Raw genomic sequence first — 19,804 nt, 5'->3', positions numbered from 1 at the left:
CTCTCTCTCTCTCTCTCTCTCTCTCTCTCTCTCTCTCTCTCTCTCGAAGCAGCACGTCAACCTCGTCTATTTGTGATGAAAACACAATTTCGGTGTGGAGTCAAAGTGTGCAGCTCGTTAGTGGATGCTATAAAAATTTCATTCAAAAAATTGTAAACGGTTCTAGTGTAGCATGCAATAAAAACGCATGAATAAAATTAAAAGAATTTCAACGTGGAATCATTCACAAAATAACATCAATAGTCATGGAATGTCTCCCTCAGTTTATTGTCATCACGGCGGAGTGGCTAGTGTTTGAGGTCATGTCGATGTCCACAATACATTACCATGGTACATAATGGTAAATGCAGAAAAACCGAAACATCTTTACGTTGAATCATCTTTTGGTCTACTATTTTCAAAGTGTTATGGTAAAAAAGAGTCATGAAGAGCATGCTTATCGACGTGCATTGTAATGACAAAACAGCAATAAATTTCTTTCTATTGAACACAATTGGAAGAAATTGACACGAGATCGAAAGAAAAAAAGAAATGAGCATCGAATTAGTTCTGCCTGCGGAACAATTTTTCACTTGAAATTCGTTCGTGTTTTTTTGACATAATAAACAAATTTGACAATTACACTGTTGAAACGAACTCTGGCCGCCAAGAAATGAACAAAAAATCCAAGCGCTCGGAACCGCAATTTCCATTTTGGACTTTTTGAATTTAATCGTTGTGCCGGCTACTGCTATTGCTTTTGCTTTTGATTTGGTTTTTTTGTGCGAATGAGCCTCGAGCAATGCTCATTCGGTCGGTCGGACTCTTTCATTTCAAACGCCCCATTTCAAGCCAAATGCGTTTCATTCTTTGGTCAAGTTTGGTAATTTAATCATATTTGATTGATTTGATTTGCACGTTTTTCGATTACAAAAAAACGGTGATTCATGTCATTTAATTTAGCACAAATACACGTCCTCTTCCTCACTCTCTTTTTTTATTACTCTCTCCCGCTCACTCGCTCTATCTGAATTTTTACAGAAGAATTTTTACGAGCCCGAGCATTTCTACAACTCTTTTCTTAGATACGTTGCTGTTGTTTACTACAAATAAAAGTTTGTGGCTTGCGTCGAAGACGCATTCGGTGTGATAAATTTCAAGTCGTTACAAATTTTGATTGCAATTCGACGAAGCCCGAAAAAAGTGGAATTCCATGTGAAAACTTCCGTTCTTATCAATAAATACCGTTCCGGGATATTAACGCAGCACATTATGCGTTTATTACAACTTATTTATTTGCCGTGCATCGGCTACACACGGGCAAAAGTTTCCTTATGGTTTTCAAACATTTGCTCGGCATCAAACGATGCTTCTACTGCAACAGCAGCAGGAGCTGTAGCATTGAAGGCATATTGAATAAGGTAAATTTCTGGGTGAGTTCAACCAAACAGACATAGTGCCTGTTTGCAGTTAATGTGCGATCATAATTTATTTGGTGCGAATCAAAGTAATGCAATTTTTATTTGTGCGCTCCGCTTTTTTTTCGGTTTCGCCCCATAAAGTCGAAACGTGAATCATTCCCACAATGGTTGGTGATGTAACCTAATCATTGTTCACTTTGATCCTTACACCGCAAAATCCGCATGTGTGTGTGTGTGTATGATGGTGGGATGAAATATATAGGGTAAGTACCGAATTTTCCTAACTAGGGCAATTTGTTTGCGATGCAGAAAGTCAGTTTTGGGGTCTTGGCATTTGTATGCGGGGGAAAAATGAACAATTTATTTTATCGCACATTGCAATTTGTTCTGGTTGCTTTATTTTCGCACATGAATGTTGTTTCTTTGATTGAAAATGAACTAAGTGAATGTGCATGTTAATTTACTTTTATTTGAGTTCACGATATCAGTGAAACATTTTCATCAGGGAGCTCAATACATTGAGTTCAACTCAAGGGCCGCTCAATGAACCGCCTATTTCATTAGTAGGAAATGTGAGAGACGAAACAGCAGTCAGTTTATTAACAACTAATTTATTCATAATCTTCGTTAAAAATCATGACAAAAAATATGAACATTTTGGCCTGGAAAAAAACACCGACAGGAATGCGTGTTTCAGCATGTTTGGATGTTGGTCCTGCATAATTACCATTCGGCCGGTGGCTGCATATATTTGTGTTTTCTCCTTCAGAACGTGTATCCATACTCCTTGATCCACTCCAAATTGTCTTTCGAATTGTTTGTTGGTTTATATTCGCACCCAACCCAACCATTATAGCCAACAGTTTCTAACACCTTAAACACATATTTGAAGTTCACTTCGCCTGCGGCATTCGGTTCATTTCGTTGTGGTGCCTGTGCAACCTATAAAATGTGTATCGAACACAAACGTGAAACAGAAAAAAAAGAGAAACAAAAATTGGGATGAACGAAAATTTGCTTGATGTGTTTTTATGTGTGCATTTTTGGCACTATGAGATTGCATCTCATTCTTTTTGGACTCAATCGATTTGAAAGTGTTTGAAGTGTGAGCGAATAAATTTCTCGACTGTATAAAAGGTGTTTGATGTGCTCTGATCACAGAGAACATAAGAAAAAAAAAACAAAAACACGCACATCAGCTTAAATGGAAATTTCTAAGAATTAGATCAAATAAATGATGCCGACCAACCTGCCAAGTGCCAATACAGGTAGATACGTATATAAAAATAAACATAGCACAGATTCACTTTTACATCACCAAAGAATAAACAAGCAGCAATAATCGAGAGGAGAGAAAAAAAGAGCAAGCGTATAACACAACAAACAAAAGCGCCATGAAAAACTGACAACACCACCATCTCACCAAATCTGGCACTTTCAATACGGACAGGGAAAAAAAGAGGCGAACTTGAAGGAGCAGAGGAGGGAAAAAAATTAAATATTGTTCGGAAATTAATCGCTTTTCACATTCTCAGCTATCGATTGTATTGTTGCCACCATTCAAACGAGAGATATGTACGAAGACGACGACGACCACTTACTTGAACATGTCCAATGTGTGACTTCAATTCATTCAATGTGTTCGTTATGTTGCCTCGGATGAGTTGTAGGTGAAACAGATCAATCATTAACTTGATGCTATTGGTGTTATTCAATTTTTTCAAAATATTAAGTGCTGTAAATTGAATTAGAATCGGTTAGATCATACGAAATACAAAGAAGAAGAAAAAAACGCTTCACATCCATTCTTTTTGCTCGCCCTCCTTCTTTCTCTCTCTCGTTTTGGTGTCTATTGTGCACAGTCAATTTGTTCCATATTTTCGGCATTTTTTTCCCTTCGCCTTTATTTTCATAGATGATTTTTTTGGGAAAAAAAAATTGGCCTTAGCGCACATTAAACACCAACAAAAGACGAACAAACATAATTAATGGATGTAAAGTTCATAATCTTTAATCATACACAATTTCGGATCACACCTTTATCGTAGCAGTTCAAATAGTATCCGGGAATACTATAATTATTGATCGGCTCAATTACACCTATGATACCTGTCGATTCCAATTGCTCAGCTGCGAACTGCAAATTTCTACACCAACGAAAAAGGCAACATTTTACAACTTTTTGACATTTTGCTTATTTTATTATTAGTTTTTTGTTACCTCAAGTAAGTTTCATCAGCTGCATCAAAGTCGGCAGGTTTACCAGCCATGATATGGATTCTATTGGAAATTCCAATTTGGAATGGAAATCATTTGATGAAGAAACATGAAATTGAAAAATAAAATAAACACATTTGAAACAGAAAAAATACGAAAAAAAAAAGTTTTTAAACAAATCGAAAAATTAATAAGCAAAAAAACAAACTTTTTGCAATTCAAAGCCTTTGCATATTCCAAAGTTCGTTGAAAATTGGCCCGAAATTCATTCTCCATATTCGGTAATGCCGCACAACCAAAGGCTGCCTCGGGTTTTGTACCTGAAATGAACGAATGATATAATTTCCAAGCATTCGTCTTTGGTTACGGAAATGGAACAAAAAAAAACTGAACGATTTAGCTGAATTCATAGCTCACTAATCGAAGTTCATGCTGAACAAACCGCTCACAAAAGCAGCACAAAATCTACTGAATTACGCTACGATTAACCAAACAATTATCTGCGGTTTTTCTTTCAACAGAAAAAAAATAGCTCCGATTGATGTAATCCTTCATCAAAAGTAAAACGGAGAACGCAAATACATCAATATGCCACCATCATTGTATCACTGGAATTGTGGAATTCGAGAAGAAAAAACTCCGAGATGTTTTAAATAAATTACTAACGTATTCAAAGGAATGAATGAAAAAGAGACGAATCAAACCGATTGAGTTAACGTCAATCGAATACGTGCAGGCATTTCGATTTTCCGCTTTGATACAAATTAAATACAATGATTTCGTGCTATGAAAAAATCAATTCAATTGACGATATTTTATTGATCATTGAAGCAGCATCTTCATTCATAAACAGAACACACAAGAAGTTTGGAAAAAATTCCAAAAAACTTGAACGAAATCGATATATAAATTCTAGACTTTTCTCGGAATTTTATTTGCTTGAAATAAAAATGTTATCTTTTAATTGCCTCACCTAGGCTGACATTGAGAAGAACCACTTCAATTTCATTTTCTTTCTGTGCAGAAACTACATCTTCTTTGCTGATTTGTTCGGGGCAAACCATTTCAATGCCACGAAAACCAGATGCTCTGGCCAAACGGAATTGTTCCAACACATTGGCACCACTTTCACGAAAGAGGAAATTCAAATTTGCACCAAAACGTAGCGACATTTTCACGGGAAAATCAACTGAAGTATTTGAAAACAACGAAAAAGTTCGTCTGAATCAAGCAAAGTATTGACGTTCTATTGAACCGCTACAGGTTTACTAAACGTAGTCGCTGTCATGTGTCATCGTTACTGTCACATTCGATTCAATAAAAACACCGTCGCGTATACATGTATTACGTGTATTGGTATACAAGCGGTGGGGTACATGTGTGCGTTGCGTTCACGGTAAACAAACTATCTAATCAGCTGATAAACATTGTTTGAATTGTGACCGCATGATTACTGCACTCTAATCACTTCATGAAAAAAAGAAAATGAATTTTGATAAGAGCAAATCTACCGCGAAACCATGATGATGTAATTAGACTAAATATGGTTTGAATTGTGGTTGACGGAAATTGAGTGAATTGAAAAAGTGTGCTGATGTAAGAAAATGATTGCATATTGTCTTGATACCGATGTTTATTTATAGAATGACTGCTTTTGTTTGTAAATTCTTGGATTTTTTTAGAATTTCAACAAAAATTCCGTTCGAATAAATGAAAACGACTTTCCATGACCATTCTTTGTACTTGAGCAAAAAACAATTTGGTTTTTTTTTTCAGTAAAAATGCATATTTTATTTCAAAGACTATAAAAAATAATCGTTCAAAATTCGAATTATAACAAAAATAAGTATGGAAAAAATCAAAGTGTCTTTATTCTTTTCATATCTCGGTTATTTTATATCATTTTGCAGTATTTATTGAAAGAAAAAAGAAAGAAATCATTCAAGATGTTTAGATAAGAGGAAAAAATTGAAAAATTTCATTTTAACAGAATAATTTTCAATTAGAAAAAAAAGAGAAGAAGATCGGATTAAACCAAATATTGTGCAATTGCAAAAAGGTGACAAAAAAAGGAAAACAATTCCAAATTTTCAAAAATTTCAGAACAAAAATGTTCCTGTTGGAAAATGTTGTTTAAAACAATCGGTAATTGGCTGGATGAGCCGAAACGGTGACCTTTTGTAAAATATCAGCGACGTGGTCCCAGTTTTTGGCACGGGCAACGTGTTGCATCTCCTCCAAGTAGTCACGCTGTGGCTTCTCTTCGTTCATTTTCTGCAGCAATTTTAGCATTCGACCGTATTGTTGTTTGGTGTAAGCGTGCCATAATGACAAGATGATAATCTGTGGCGAAATGAAAAAGGGCCCTATGAATATTGATCGTTTCTTGGGTGGCATAACAATGTTGCAAAACCAAATGAGAATAAGTACCTTTTGATCATAGTAATCGGTGAATTTGCCCACTTCAGTGAAAATGGAATCGATATCATCGGCGACAGCTGTTACTTTTTTGGTTGAATCCGCTTCGATTTGTTTCGCTTCAATGGAGTTTATTTTGCCCAATGCGATGACTTTACGAACGTATGCATCGAGAAGATTGGTTTTTTGCTTGTCCATATCGCTGTCAAACAAAAGAAAACCGCATTGTTATTTCATCACAATTCAACAATACAAACAATATTTGCAAAATGAAAATGCGTCGAATATAATCTCTCACGTTTTAATTTTGTTGGCATCTTGACGGCTGTCAGTCTTGAGGCCATAGTACGCTAAGAGAGCATCGGCGTTCGTTCCGTTTATCACAGCATCGGCCAAAGTGACGATCCGTTTAAGTGTTGACAGTGATGTGTCCAAATCGTTGGTGTTGTCAAGCGACGCCTTAAAACTCAACGGAAGTGAGTTTTTGGCTTCGGCCAGTTCAAGCTTTTGAATCAACGAAATGTGGGCCGTCAAGTAGGTTGGAAAATCTTTGATGATATTTGCATAAACCTTTTCGGCATCGGCCAATTCTGTGAGCATTTTTAAATCAATGTAATTAATTTTTAACGCGAACTAACTTTGTGTGCGATCCAATGTGTGTGTACATACCGAGTTTGGAGATCTGTCCGTTTTGGAAGTCACGCAAGCCTTCGAGGTATTCATCATATTTGCTTTTGCCCTCTTTGTTGTTCGATTTCGATGATCCATTCTTCTTTACAACAGCCGGTCCATCGGGTAACACGTAATCGAAAGTGATTTGATCGATCTTTCGAGCCGTTTCATCCTTTGAGGTGGACAACACACCCTGCAACCATGCACATTGGCTCACAAAACCGGCCTTTGTTAATCTGTGCGGCAAAACAGAAGTGTTAATCGCGTTATGGTAGAGGTAAATTGGGTGCGATAAAAACAAAACTCACTTTTCAGCGCTCAATGGAGCAATCCAAAACGGTACTGGCCGAAGTGCTGGCACGGTGAGTGAGGACACTTTCTTTTCACCAAGAAGAGCAGCCTTGTATGAGCTGTAGATGTCCAAGCTCAATGTCGATGCCAATTTGAAAGACGCGGTTAGCGTGGCTTCATTCAATTTTTCCAGAAAATCCTTCTTTTCATGACGAACTTGAACTTTGATCGTATATTCGCCTTTGTTCAGTTTGTAGAAACTGTTGCCAGAATACGCATCGCCAACGACGAGTTGACGTCGATTCGAATCGAAACACATGAACAATTGACTTTCGAATTCGGATTCGTAAAGTACATTGTTCAACAGTGGGAAGGAGAATGCTACCTCTTGCGTTTTAGTCAAATTCAACATGTATGTCAGCAAATTCTGGTAGATTTGTCGACCGTGTGGCAGAATATCGCGACTGGTCAATGGTGAAATCTTTGCTTCCGTCGGTTTTAATACCATTGATGCGGTTTTTAATTGAATTGACGGCACCAATTCTTCACGAGCTAATGAGGTTAAATCCATGCGATGTACACCGCTTGCACCATGTACCATCGTATCTATAAAGGATAAGATGTCAATTAAATTCACTTTTATTGTCTTCCGATCGATTTTTCTACTCACTTGGCAAATTGGTGCGAACACCATGGAACTCAATGCTTGCATTCAGCGTTGTTGTACCGAAGTTTGACCAATACTTTGCAATGCACACTTCAAGGACGTTATTTTGCTGGAAAACATGAAAAAAGTCAGTTTTTTCATTAAATCGAGTCATTTTGTAATGACGTTTTTCTATTTTTCCTTCTGTAATGCATACCTCGACACGGAAATGATGAACGGTGTCATTTTCAGATGAAACCGGCAGAATCTTCTGAGTATCATACGTTTTGCAGAATTTTTGTGGAATAATTTGCATTGTATGCACCAAAAATTTCGCTTGCGTCGATTTTACCGTATCATTTGAACGTAATCGTACCACTGAAACGGGAGAGAGAGAGTGGATGCAATTAAAATTCAATTCAAAACTAGAACAGAAAGTTTTTTTTTTTGCGAATAAGGAGAAAATGGCACTAACCAGCCCAGGATGCATTGTTTGGTACCAAAATGAAATGACGTAAAATGGTGTTTGGTTTGCATACAACCTCTTCAAAGGTGTGGTGCCAATTGGATTTGGGATCCAGAACAATTGGTTGTACAACCGTGACTGGGATTTCGAAGACGGTTCCTTTGTCAACGTCATCACTCTCGTAAGCACGGATTCTGTGGAAAAAATGAATAAAAAATTAGAATCCATTTTATGTTCGAATCGAAATCGAATGTCCCAAAATCATTAAATTGGATTTGAAATTTAATAAAGAAAGGAATGACAACGTCTCAATCTTCGGAATCGCCATTGCCAAATACAAACCTGCCAGTGTGAACACCAGGCGACAGTCCAGTTGGATCGACCTTAACAACAATGGATCGAGCTGAATAACACAAATCCAAAAATGAGCCGCATTGAATCCATGACTCGGAAGGAATGAGTGTCAACCGTTTATTAAATTCAATTTTTGCTTTTGAAGCTGAAAATCGAAAGAGACAATTAGAATGGTCAATGGCCTGCTCTGTGTTTCAGCCTTCTTACCGTATTTTTTATCCATAAGGAAAACTGGTTGAATAGTAACATTAAATTCTTCAGGTTTATTCAGTACATCGCGTCGCAAATGGATTCCCTTGGCGTTTTGCGAACCGACACCGATTGAAAATCTGTAATTTTCAAAGACATTTTTCGTTTATTCTAAAGCATTAATATTATCCATGTACTTGTATTCCATACCGAACATCTCGTTCAGAGCGGTCATGGTATTTGACTAAATTGTCGTAGGCCACTTCAACGTTTAGTAAACCGTTGCCTTGAGCAAATTTATCGACGTGTGACAGTCGAGTGGCAGTGTTCCAAACCGCACGCTTAATACTATATGGCGAGTAGTCAATTTTATTCTTCAGTAACCCTGAGATCAACAATGCAATGGCACCACACACATGCGGAGCTGACATACTCGTTCCTGGTAATAACAAACAGAGTTTAATTTGAATAACTTTTCAGTAAAAAGAAATCGATTAAAGCCAAAAAAAAAATTACCGTTCATCAGCTGTTGGTGATTGAGTGTGAACTGTGGAACGCTGGCAATGGCAGCACCTGGTGCACAAACTGTTACACCTTCACCACCGTCGATACAAGGATCTCTTGAAGTCCATGTGTATACATTTCCTGGCAGTTTTTCGCGGAGTGAATATTCAGCTTCCATCATTTCAGGCGATACATATGCTCCGACACCAATACAAGCCGGTTGAGAAATGTCGGGCGGCGTTCCGATGGTACACAGAGCTGGCCCTGTTTTTTTTGGGGTGTTTAAAATAGGGAAATTAGTCAAGTTTTTATATTTCGTCTTTGAATATTGAATATCATTCAAATTGAAATCAAAAGTGAATGAAGTATTTTAAATACGCACCATGATTTCCGGCTGATGCAACCCAAACAACACCATAATCATTGACGATTTCATTCATAATTTCTCCGATACGACTGCGAAAGATAAAGTAGCAATCATTCATTCATATATGTTTCAGTGATTGATAAAGTCACAATATGGATATCTTGAATGTTGTGTGAGGTTACAATTCGATAGTAATACATTGACTTTTTGTCGACCACACATCAAGGTTAGTTGCCCCACTCATGAAATATGTATTCCAATACACTTACCCAGAGTTCGACCAATGTGTAAATTCACCATAGCTCATGTTAATCAAATGAACGCGTCTTCCAGCATTGCATAATTCCATGATTTTCATCAAGGCACGAACAATTGCTGTTCCCGTTTCCATTGACCTAAATAAAAGGGCAAAGTGTTACATACAAAACATTGTTTTGAAATCTAAAGTTTAAATAAAAAACCACTGACCCCAATCGACCATCGCCAATTGTGAGTGAGACGATTTTAGCGCCCGGAGCCACTCCATCCAGTTCTTCGAAGCCAGTTGATTTGTGATTACCTGCAGCGATTGAAGCGACATGTGTTCCATGGCTCGCTAAAGTTTGTCAAATAAAAACAAATTTTTTCATTCGACAAATTGTGAGTAACTCAATTTAAATGGGATAAATGTTCAGTGAAAATCGTTCACTTGTGACACTTACAACACATTCCGACAATTTCCAATACGTTTCCATCGTCGTGTACATTCATCGAAACCGATAGAAAATCGTCAATACTTTTGATTTCATGTGTTTTACTGTATTCGCCTAGTGAAATGGCATTTCCCAAATTGCCCTAGTCATTTAAATAGGAGAAAGAGAAAAAAACGGAATTAATTCCATCGCAAATCGAAGCAATCACCATGCTAAAACCTACGTCTAATGCGACATCAATAGCACACCGCCAACCGTTATTCGTTTGATACAAAAGAATATCGTAGAAGGTTTTCACATCATTGTATTGCTTGTCCAACATTTGTAGGTACTCGAGCGTGCTGTCAATATCTTCTTTGACCAGTTTGTCAGCCGCTGAGAGGTTTTGGGCTGTTGAATAGATGGAATCGTTTTTAATTTTAAATTCATTTATTCATTTGCATCGCTTAGCATTTGATTTTTACACCCACTTGGAGTATTTGCCGCATCAAACTCGCTCAAACGCCTGGATGTTTCTGCTACGGCTGTTTTGTGTTTGGCATCCCATGTCTTGAATTTTGCATCGGTATTAATTTTTTCATTGACTTTCGACGGATAGAGATCGTGGAAACTTTTCAAACCAATACGATATTCCGAGCCCGTATTCTCTCGTATAATGGCATCAGATAACTGTAAATCGTACAATTAAAAATGAATTTAGATGCGAAATATTATGAAAATGATCATTTTAATGACATTGAAACCGGAATCGGTTTCGAGTGAAAAATAAACAGAACAAAATGTTGTCACAAGTGGCTAACGCGTCTAATTGTTCGATGATTATTATTTTCAACAACAACAAAATTAGACATACCTTGATTGTTCGTCCAGATAGACCAACGATTGTTCCATCTGGAGTTGGTGAAACCTTTTTGGTAGTGTCAACGTCACCGCATCCGGAACAGTCAAAGCGTTCAATCACTTTCACCGATCCATCAGGAGTTTTCTAAATTCAACGAGAGCGACAGAAAAACAAAAATTGTGGAAAAATTAGGGAAATAAATAAATTAGCCAGCAGATTGTTCGAGAACCAAGCAAGAATACAACAAAGATTGCAATATATTGCACTATTGAATTATGTCGCTATAAATAAGACCTAGAATGAACACGCGTGTATGGCAATGACAATGCATAAACGATATGCTTTGTGTGCAAATATTGGTAATACAAAAGAATCAAAGCACCTGTTCTAAAAAAAAAACAGAGTTGACAGAGAGACAGAGTGGTGATTCTGAACACGGATTCTTACCTCTAAACCATTCGCTTTTGGATCAACGCCCGAATCCAAAATGGCAATTGTTACACCGTCACCATTGTAGTTGGGATACTTCTTTAGGAATTGAATAACACCCGTTTCATGTTTTGGCACTAAGAAATCACCTGGAAATTTTTTATCAACAACAACACCCGCCATGATTGATGTTCGATTACAAACTGCTGCTACTGCTGTCGACGATGTATGTATAGCTGTCAAACGCAGCAGAATTCCTACCAGAAGAGATGACACACACAATTTGACATTTATCGGTTATCCAAAGTGTGGAAAAGAGACAGTAGCTGGTACATGCATTGATGTTTTTTTTTAGTACTAAATCATAGTCTGAAGTCTCTTTTGCAATATAAAAATTTCATGAAATAATCTATGCAAGATTTTTTATGAAAATAAAAATGACACTTACTGTGCTGAATGCTACGGAACATAAAATGAAAAAAGCAACAAATAAAATTTATTTTTCTTGTCTATAAAATCGTGAACATTTGAATTTTTTCTCCAAGAGACGTAACACAACCTGAGTGTATATGAGAATATATGGAAAAAACAACATAACCTCAAATGATTTCATTCGATGACAACTGGAAGAGAGAATGAAAACAAAAACAATTCCAATTTGCTTGTCAAAACATTGTCAACTCAGCAGAAAAAAAGGTTCAAATTTGTTTTGGTTAAAAATATATTTAATATTGAGTCAAAAATACTTATATTGTCGCTATTCAATTGAGAAGCCACAACGCTCACATTCGAAGTAAAAATCCAAATTTAGTGGAATAAAAGCAGAACTGCTCAGTGAAACTTATAAAAATAAACGAGGTTTTAATAATGTTAGTTGAAATCACATAGAATATTTGTCATGTTTTGAATTTTTTATCAAAGAATCGATATTCAGTACAAAGCTTTATATTTACAATTCGTTTGTACTTTTTTCTGCAGTGATATCCACAATGGAAGGATTTTCATCCAATGATAAACGAAACGGCAAAATGGCACAAAATGCCATACGTCAACAAAGAGAAGCGAAGAGCATCAGCGTTCAATCGAACAATCCGATTAAAAGAACAGACGAATCAATTCTATTTGGGGAAAATCGTCATGTATCCAGATTTAGAGGACCTTCTCAATGCGAACAAACATCTTCAACTTGCAACTCATTCAGCTTTCGCTCGACAAAATCCAATAAAAATCATTAACATCGCGTTGAGACATGATCATTTTGGTGAAAAAATTTGTAAATGCAAGTCTGTTCGATCATAAAGATATCTTTCTGAGATTTCAAAACTACCTTGCAAATGTTACGCTGCTTTGGTCATATTTATATGAAATCTCCAGTTGGTTAACATCGAATTATGGTACACTACCAGCGGATTCAATCGTCAAGAAATTACTCGCGTTATAAACTATATAAACGAATATTATGCCGAGTCTTTGATTAGAATTGTAATGAATATGGGACGGACACTTGAAGAATTCAAGAAACCATTTCCCAATATAAAATCAATCGTTTTGTTTAGTTCTTTATTAGAAAACTTCAAAAATTCTTCGAAAATCAGAAAAACCAATTAATTTTGCTAGCTGCATTCTTTGTACTTTTTCCTGCTTGCTCTTCGGATTAAAGATGTTCGTTTTACACAGTTAGGCTTTTGTCAACAGTCTCACATAGCTTTCAGTGTACAAATAAATTGTCAAGATTTGAACTAATTGAGAATAACTTTTCATTCTCAACATGGCATAATATAATAAAAATAATTGTTTCCATTACTATCTGTCTTCATTATGGGTGTCACTCTGTAAAAGAGTAAATTTTGCGATGAAAATGTTAGTTTCAGTTGCTGTAACATACTGTTCTACGGATAAAACAAAAAACGAACCCATAAAAAAATGTTGTCTCCAAAATCATAGACATTTGAATTTCTTCCTCCAAGAAGATGTGACTAAACCGTGTATATGAGAATATATGGAGATAACAACATAACCTCAAATGATTCACTCAAAGCTGGAAGAGAGAATGAAAACAAAAACAATTCCAATCTGCTTGTTAAAACATTGCCACTTTGGCGGAAAAAAGGTCCAAATCTGTTTGGTATTAAAAATATATATTTAATATTGAGTCAAAGATATTGTCGCTATTCAATTGAGAAGCCGCAACGCTTACATTCGAAGAAATATACGAAGTAAAAGCACTAATTTAGTGGAATAAAGGCAAAACTGGAACTTTCAAAAACAAACGGAATTTCAATAATGTTAGTTGAAATCACATAGCATATTTCTCAGTTTTAGATTTTTAAATAAAGAATCAACTGCCAGTACAAAGCTTTAGAATTCATTTCAATTTCTGTTTCCTACAGTGATATACAAAATGGAAGGATCCTCATCTAATGAAAAACGAAAAGGCGTTACGATACAAAATGACACCTGTAAACAGATAAGAGTAGAGAGCACCATCTAATCAAACAGCCCAACCAAAATAACGAAAGTGAATCAATTCTGTTTGGAGAAAATCTTCATGTATTTAGAAGACCTTCTCAATGTTGCCAATGCAAACAAATATCTACAACTTGCAACACATTTACCTTATGCACGACGAAATGCAACTAGAACAATCGAACTAACATTATTTTGGGGTATTCCTGATGGATTTCATCGACACGAGTAGTATACTTTTGTCTTTTTCGTCCAACCTAGGGCGAGGGGGGACCATGAGAGGAAAGAGAGGAAATGTCAGTCATGCAACAAGTATCAGTCACGCGATGCATGCAAGCTATTTGCCCCACCCTCTACTTAGCCTAGACGAAAAGTACATTGCACTACATTGCATTGTTATTTGCCCCACGCGTAAAAAAGGAGGCAGTAAAAACAGGTGATATGTGCTTTTCGTCCAACCATTGCTTGAACACTTGTATGCGTGTGAAAAAAAAACCATAAATGAATAAGTAAAATTAAAGAATTTGTTTATTATTGTATGTTCAAGTATATAGCGTAGTCTGTAATTTTATTGTACGGGAAATGTGTAATAAGAGAAACAAAAAGTATGCATGGCAAAGCATTGTATCGGACTTTATGTTGTTGTACTCACATTCAATGCGGAAAAAGGTGTGTTTGTATTCACAATGCGATTTCGACAGCATTTTTGCTCTCGAAATCAATTCATATTTACATTAAGGAGAGAGGAAAAATCAGAATGCAAAAATGAGAAACTTTTGTTTTGACTATTTGTATCGATTGATTGTATGGAAAATTGAAAAAATCTCAAATTTCGTTGCTTTTTCCAGTTCGATATTAATTTTTTTGATAAATAAATGAAAAAAAAACATGCCAGCCTAAAAAATCCGAAGAAAAAATGTCATATTCACAAATCAAACTAAATAAAAAACATTTCGACTTTCGCCGATATTTTTCATTGGCAAATGAATGGAAAACAAAGCATGCTGAGCTAAAAAAAATCTGAAAAAATGTCACATGCACAAAATCAAACAAAATAAAAAACAATTTGATTTTTTTCGAATGAAATCTTGAATTGAATTTGTTTTGTTTATTTGATTGAAAATTTAATTTGAACTTGAACAATTCACAATTTTTTTTGCATTTTTTTGTTCCATTCATGAACGAATCAATTCATGATTTGATTGCGATGTAGGATCGAATGTGGTTAAACGCTTATGAAGCGGTTATCAACCAAATGGACATCTGGCATCGCTTGCACTTCTGCAAAAGTCTGTGCTCGATTTGGAGCAATATTTTGACCGGTCACGTGTTTATAATTAATTTTGCCTTCTTCGCATGACAAGAAAAAAACCTTCTGCAAACTTGAAAAAAATCGAAAATTTTGTGGAGAAACGACTTCAGATTTCGATTCCGTTGAATTTAATTTTGAAATCTGTTCCACCTTATCACACACATTGTCATTTTTTACACATTTTACAATTATTTTACAATTTTGGGTATTTTTATGCTAAATCCGGTAGAATAGAACCTGAAAAATGCGTTTTTTAAGAAGAATCTATCCGCACTCCAAAAATGGCGCCAATATTAGACATAATGTATGAAGTGAAAAAAACTCAGAATTTACGATTTTCTGATTGTTTTCACAACTTTCGCTAAAAAACATCGGTTTTCCACAATCAAGTGATTGTTGTAGGTGACATCCGCATCGTTTGGATAAAATTTCATCGATCCATGCCAGAAAATCAACAATTCGGATGTAAACGGTTGCATTTTTATCTTCGAAACACATTTTGGATGCGTTATACACACTAATGCTTTTTTTCCGCCACAATGGCAATCCAATTATTTCAATTGAATCGTTCTCAGTAATACTGAAAATTGGATCGCTAAAGAAAAGCTGGATTGTGAATGTAATTAGATTAGTTGTTTGTTTGTTTTTTTTTGAATAAAAAAAAGAGACTTACCTTGTTGCACAGAGAATCTGAGCATAAACTATCAACACATAACAGTGTGTTAGTTGAACTATTTGTATTACCGCTAATTCTGACGCAATCATCTTCGGATAGAAGCGAAGCGTTGTATCGTAGCAATTGTGTACCTCCTTCAGAAGCAGCGTACGGAATAGCCATGTGTAGCTTTTCGCCTTGAAAATTTGCTGGTGATTTCGGCAATACTGCTGGTTGTATATCATCTTCGAAAGTTATGAACCCTTTTACTTCAATGATGGCAATGTTATTGTCGTATGTTATATGGTTATAATTTGGGTGTATGTACACATATTCAAGTTGCTTTCGATTGCTGGGTTTTAAAACTATTTCTGTATATTTTATCCTGCAAAAAGGAAAACAACGTGAGTAAATCAATATGTTGTTTTGAGATAATATTTAGATAAATCAATATTTTTGAGAAATTTCCAGTCGAAATTAAATAACAAACTGATTGATCTGCTTCGATTGGAAAAATCTCAAAAATATTAATCTTTTTTCTCATGAATGTGTTCAATTTTACCAATCTTTGAGGATAAAAAAATTGTTTACCAGAAATGCTTTTCGAGAGAATCTCCGATGTCTTTGGTTTCCAGTGGAACTCCTTTATATGGAAGAATGTTACTCGCAGTCGTTAATATATGCCTGTTTGAAATTATTATGCCAGATGCTCTGTAGGCATTGAATTGGTAGATATTCGCAGTCCATGGAAAGCTATATATTTGTGGTGACCTGTACCTTTCTAAAGATACGTGGTCGTGGTTTCTAGTGTCTGTTGAAATCAAAATATACAAAAATGATTAATTGAATCGAGAAAATTAAAAAAAAAATATCGCCTGGATGTAAATAAAATAATAATCAAATGAAAAACCTCTTCTTACAACAGCATTCGCCATTAATATTATTAATCTGCGAAGCAATAAATAATATCACAATTGAATTGCTAAACATCGTGCTCATAACTCACAACAAATCGCTCACAACAAATGATTCGTTGAACAAAAAATTCGACCTTATTTATACTCTTGGTTCAAACTAATTAGCTTATCTCATATTAGCATAGTAGATAGTTAACTATTGCAACGTTAGTAATTTCATATGAACAAACTGAAACAAACAGCTAGGCACTAATTCAATAATGCACTTCGTCGCATTTAATTTTATTCTATTTGACGTTGCAAGAAAATAATCTGATAATGAATAAAGTTCACACAGAACTGGCGCGTGTGTTCGTAAATACGCTCGCTATATAATGGGGATACAATCAGTCAAAATGTCATTCGTGATGAAAATAGTTAATGAGGATACGTTTGGTCATTCACATATTGAAATAGAAGCAATGTCTTCAAAAAAATTGATTTTCGTTCTATTTTGTATGTTTATAGCAGGTGTATTTGGCGAAAATGATGAAGTGGTTGGATTTCCTCCATGTAAGTTTCTTCTAGTTTCCGTTATTATTATATAATGTTTGTTAATTTTTGTATTTTAATTCTATTCATATGCTAGTTACCAAATCTTGTGGACCTGGTGAATTCTCCTACCCGAAGCGTTTTGTATTTTTCCCAAGAATTAACGAGTGTTGTGCTAATCACGACGTTTGAGATATCTTTATTAAAGCAGGAGAAACAAATTTTAGGGTGTCAAATAACTCTAAATATACAATCAGTGATTGCATTTGTGACAATGCATTTTTCACGCGTCTACAACAAATAAATGGATGGATTGCATCTGGATTTGAACATGGGTTTTAATTTATGCATTCAAAAAGTTCCAAACACAGATGATATTTATCAACTAGTTTCTAATCCTCCGCCCAGTGATTAAAATAGCCGGTAGTTCTACCGGAAACTGGTAGTTCTAAAATGTAAAATGCAGCACTAAATTCAAATTCCGGTAGTCGATAATTGAATGATTTTCAATTTCCGAAGCGATGCCGATTTGAAAAAAACGGCTGGAAGGATTTGGAATTATCATCAATATATTTGCAATACCAAGAGTTTGTGCAATTGAAATCTCAACTTAATTTGTAGTCAAGTCCTTATACCAATATTAAGAAGCTAAAACAAAACGTGGAAACTGCGTCGAATTTTGAAAATTTATTACTCATTCTTTGTCGCATTCAAATTTATACGCCTGACTCATCTGATGTAGAAAAGGGTATCAGCTCAGATAATAAAATGATAACTCATAAGCGTAATCGATTATCAATTGAAATCGAGAATAAATGTTTATATATTTATTACAACATGTCAATTGGCGTTAACGCTTGAGCAGTGAAACCCGCGGCGAGCAATAGTTTACTTTCTGAATGAAAAAGCAAGACGAGCACAAAGTGAAACCGAAAAGACGAAAGAAGCAAAAAAATTGATGTATTTTTCAATTTTAATGTCAATATAATTGCAAAATAAAAAAAATCCGGTAGTTCTGAAAAATTCTTATTTTAATCACTGCCTCCGCCATTCAAAAATTTGTAGGATATTGGCTGGAAATATCATCAATTTGGAACGAAATATTTGAAAATTGCGAAAAATGAACTTTTTTGTTTATTATCCAAATCCAGTAATAAATTATGTGTTTTTAATGGTTGTAATTTGTTTCAAATGTAAAAACTTGGATGAATTAGCCAATGCGTATTTTGCTTTTATTCAAATTATGAATATTAACGCACACACTTTCTCTTTCCGTTTTCGACTCGTTAGTAATTACTTAATGACTCGTTAGTACACTCACAGAAATATTATTGTAGTAGTATTGATGCAATTTGCGTAAGTCGTTTGTTTATCGAACCATATTCACTTGCAATGAACGAAAAAAATACCACTCGTTGTCGTTTTTTCTTTTTTTTCTTTATTTTTCTTCAATCTTTTGATAAAATCCAATTATTTTCACACAACATTTTTTGTTTTATTCTGGAGAGCCGTTGCAACTTTATTTGCCCCGAGATTGGTAAAATCTTACCAAATAAACATGAAAAATTATTTGAAAATGTTTGAAAACAGATTTTGAAGAAAAAACAATATTTTAGAAATGAACGCATGAGAACATTCGTGAGCTGCGAAAAAAAAGTTCGTTCCGAAATGCCTCGTATAGCAATGAAAAAGACTCAAGAAAAAAGTGCACATAAAAGTGTCCCATGATTATGGGGCACTTTCATGTACGTGAATCAATTCTGTTTGGAGAAAATCTTCATGTATTTAGATTTGGAAGACCTTCTCAATATTGCCAATGCAAACAAATATCTACAACTTGCAACACATTACCTTATGCACGACGAAATACAACGAGAACAATCGAACTAACATTATTTTGGGAGTATTCCTGATGTATTTCATCGACACGGAATCATCAATATGGAAAATATGATAATCATCGAAGATTTCAAAATGGCCTTACAAATGTTACGCTGCTTTGGCCATATCTTGGTCAATATAAATTTACATACGAGCTATAACAAAAAAAAAATCATATTACGAGCTATATAAATGAATATTGTGTTGAGAACTTGATGCACATTGAAATGAATACAACACAAGGACTTCACGAATTCAACAAACCTTTTCCCAAAATTGAGTCCGTTTCTAACCATCAAGTTAGTCCGTCAGAAAATTTCAACATAACAACATTTTTTCCAAATTTACGTCGCTTAATTTGTTCATGTTCTTGTTATCTATTAGGCCAATGCACAGTGTGCATTGCACATTCCAAGCTTAGATAATTCATGTTTTCGTCCACTCAATGCAAAAACTGCAGAACGGGAGAAACAAGCAATTTCTAATATTCTACTTTTGAACCCTCAATTACGAAGTTTTGAAATTTCATTTGATAGTTTTGATGTTCTAAAGCTCT

General features: G+C 35.2%; 2 protein-coding genes and 1 long non-coding RNA gene across 4 annotated transcripts; 1 reads left to right on the top strand and 2 right to left on the bottom strand.

Annotated features, from left to right (window-relative positions):
- Window positions 1–1,994: 1,994 nt before the first annotated feature.
- LOC129566892 (putative hydroxypyruvate isomerase) lies at window positions 1,995–4,895 on the bottom strand. The gene is made up of 6 exons (XM_055443262.1): window positions 4,591–4,895; window positions 3,826–3,937; window positions 3,621–3,680; window positions 3,438–3,547; window positions 3,002–3,135; window positions 1,995–2,342 (listed from the first exon to the last, which is right to left on the bottom strand). The coding sequence occupies exons 1-6, from the start codon at window positions 4,787–4,789 to the stop codon at window positions 2,166–2,168; spliced, it is 792 nt and encodes a 263-aa protein (XP_055299237.1). The 5' UTR covers window positions 4,790–4,895; the 3' UTR covers window positions 1,995–2,165.
- Window positions 4,896–5,464: 569 nt separating this feature from the next.
- Window positions 5,465–12,105, bottom strand: LOC129566889 (tripeptidyl-peptidase 2). Of its 2 annotated transcripts, none has more exons than XM_055443261.1 (21): window positions 11,935–12,105; window positions 11,505–11,743; window positions 11,070–11,201; window positions 10,687–10,885; window positions 10,440–10,606; window positions 10,226–10,358; window positions 9,993–10,119; window positions 9,794–9,919; window positions 9,540–9,613; window positions 9,170–9,421; window positions 8,864–9,092; window positions 8,672–8,793; window positions 8,453–8,609; window positions 8,120–8,304; window positions 7,862–8,022; window positions 7,669–7,774; window positions 7,016–7,604; window positions 6,705–6,943; window positions 6,334–6,625; window positions 6,048–6,237; window positions 5,465–5,960 (listed from the first exon to the last, which is right to left on the bottom strand). In XM_055443261.1, the coding sequence occupies exons 1-21, from the start codon at window positions 11,954–11,956 to the stop codon at window positions 5,751–5,753; spliced, it is 3,951 nt and encodes a 1,316-aa protein (XP_055299236.1). In that variant the 5' UTR covers window positions 11,957–12,105; the 3' UTR covers window positions 5,465–5,750. The 2 variants fall into 2 exon arrangements, with proteins under 2 accessions (XP_055299236.1, XP_055299235.1); XM_055443260.1 differs by having other exon boundaries at window positions 10,681–10,885; window positions 11,935–12,063.
- Window positions 12,106–12,152: 47 nt separating this feature from the next.
- LOC129566890 (uncharacterized) lies at window positions 12,153–13,229 on the top strand. Its single transcript, XR_008687799.1, has 2 exons — window positions 12,153–12,355; window positions 12,465–13,229. It is a non-coding gene; the product is annotated as an uncharacterized LOC129566890 (long non-coding RNA).
- Window positions 13,230–19,804: the final 6,575 nt, after the last annotated feature.

Source organism: Sitodiplosis mosellana, unplaced genomic scaffold (genome assembly GCF_009176505.1).
Source record: "Sitodiplosis mosellana isolate CC-2019 unplaced genomic scaffold, AAFC_SMos_1.0 Smas_scaffold_5, whole genome shotgun sequence".
NCBI classification, from domain to species: domain Eukaryota; kingdom Metazoa; phylum Arthropoda; class Insecta; order Diptera; family Cecidomyiidae; genus Sitodiplosis; species Sitodiplosis mosellana.
This window is presented reverse-complemented; position numbering and strand designations above follow the sequence as displayed.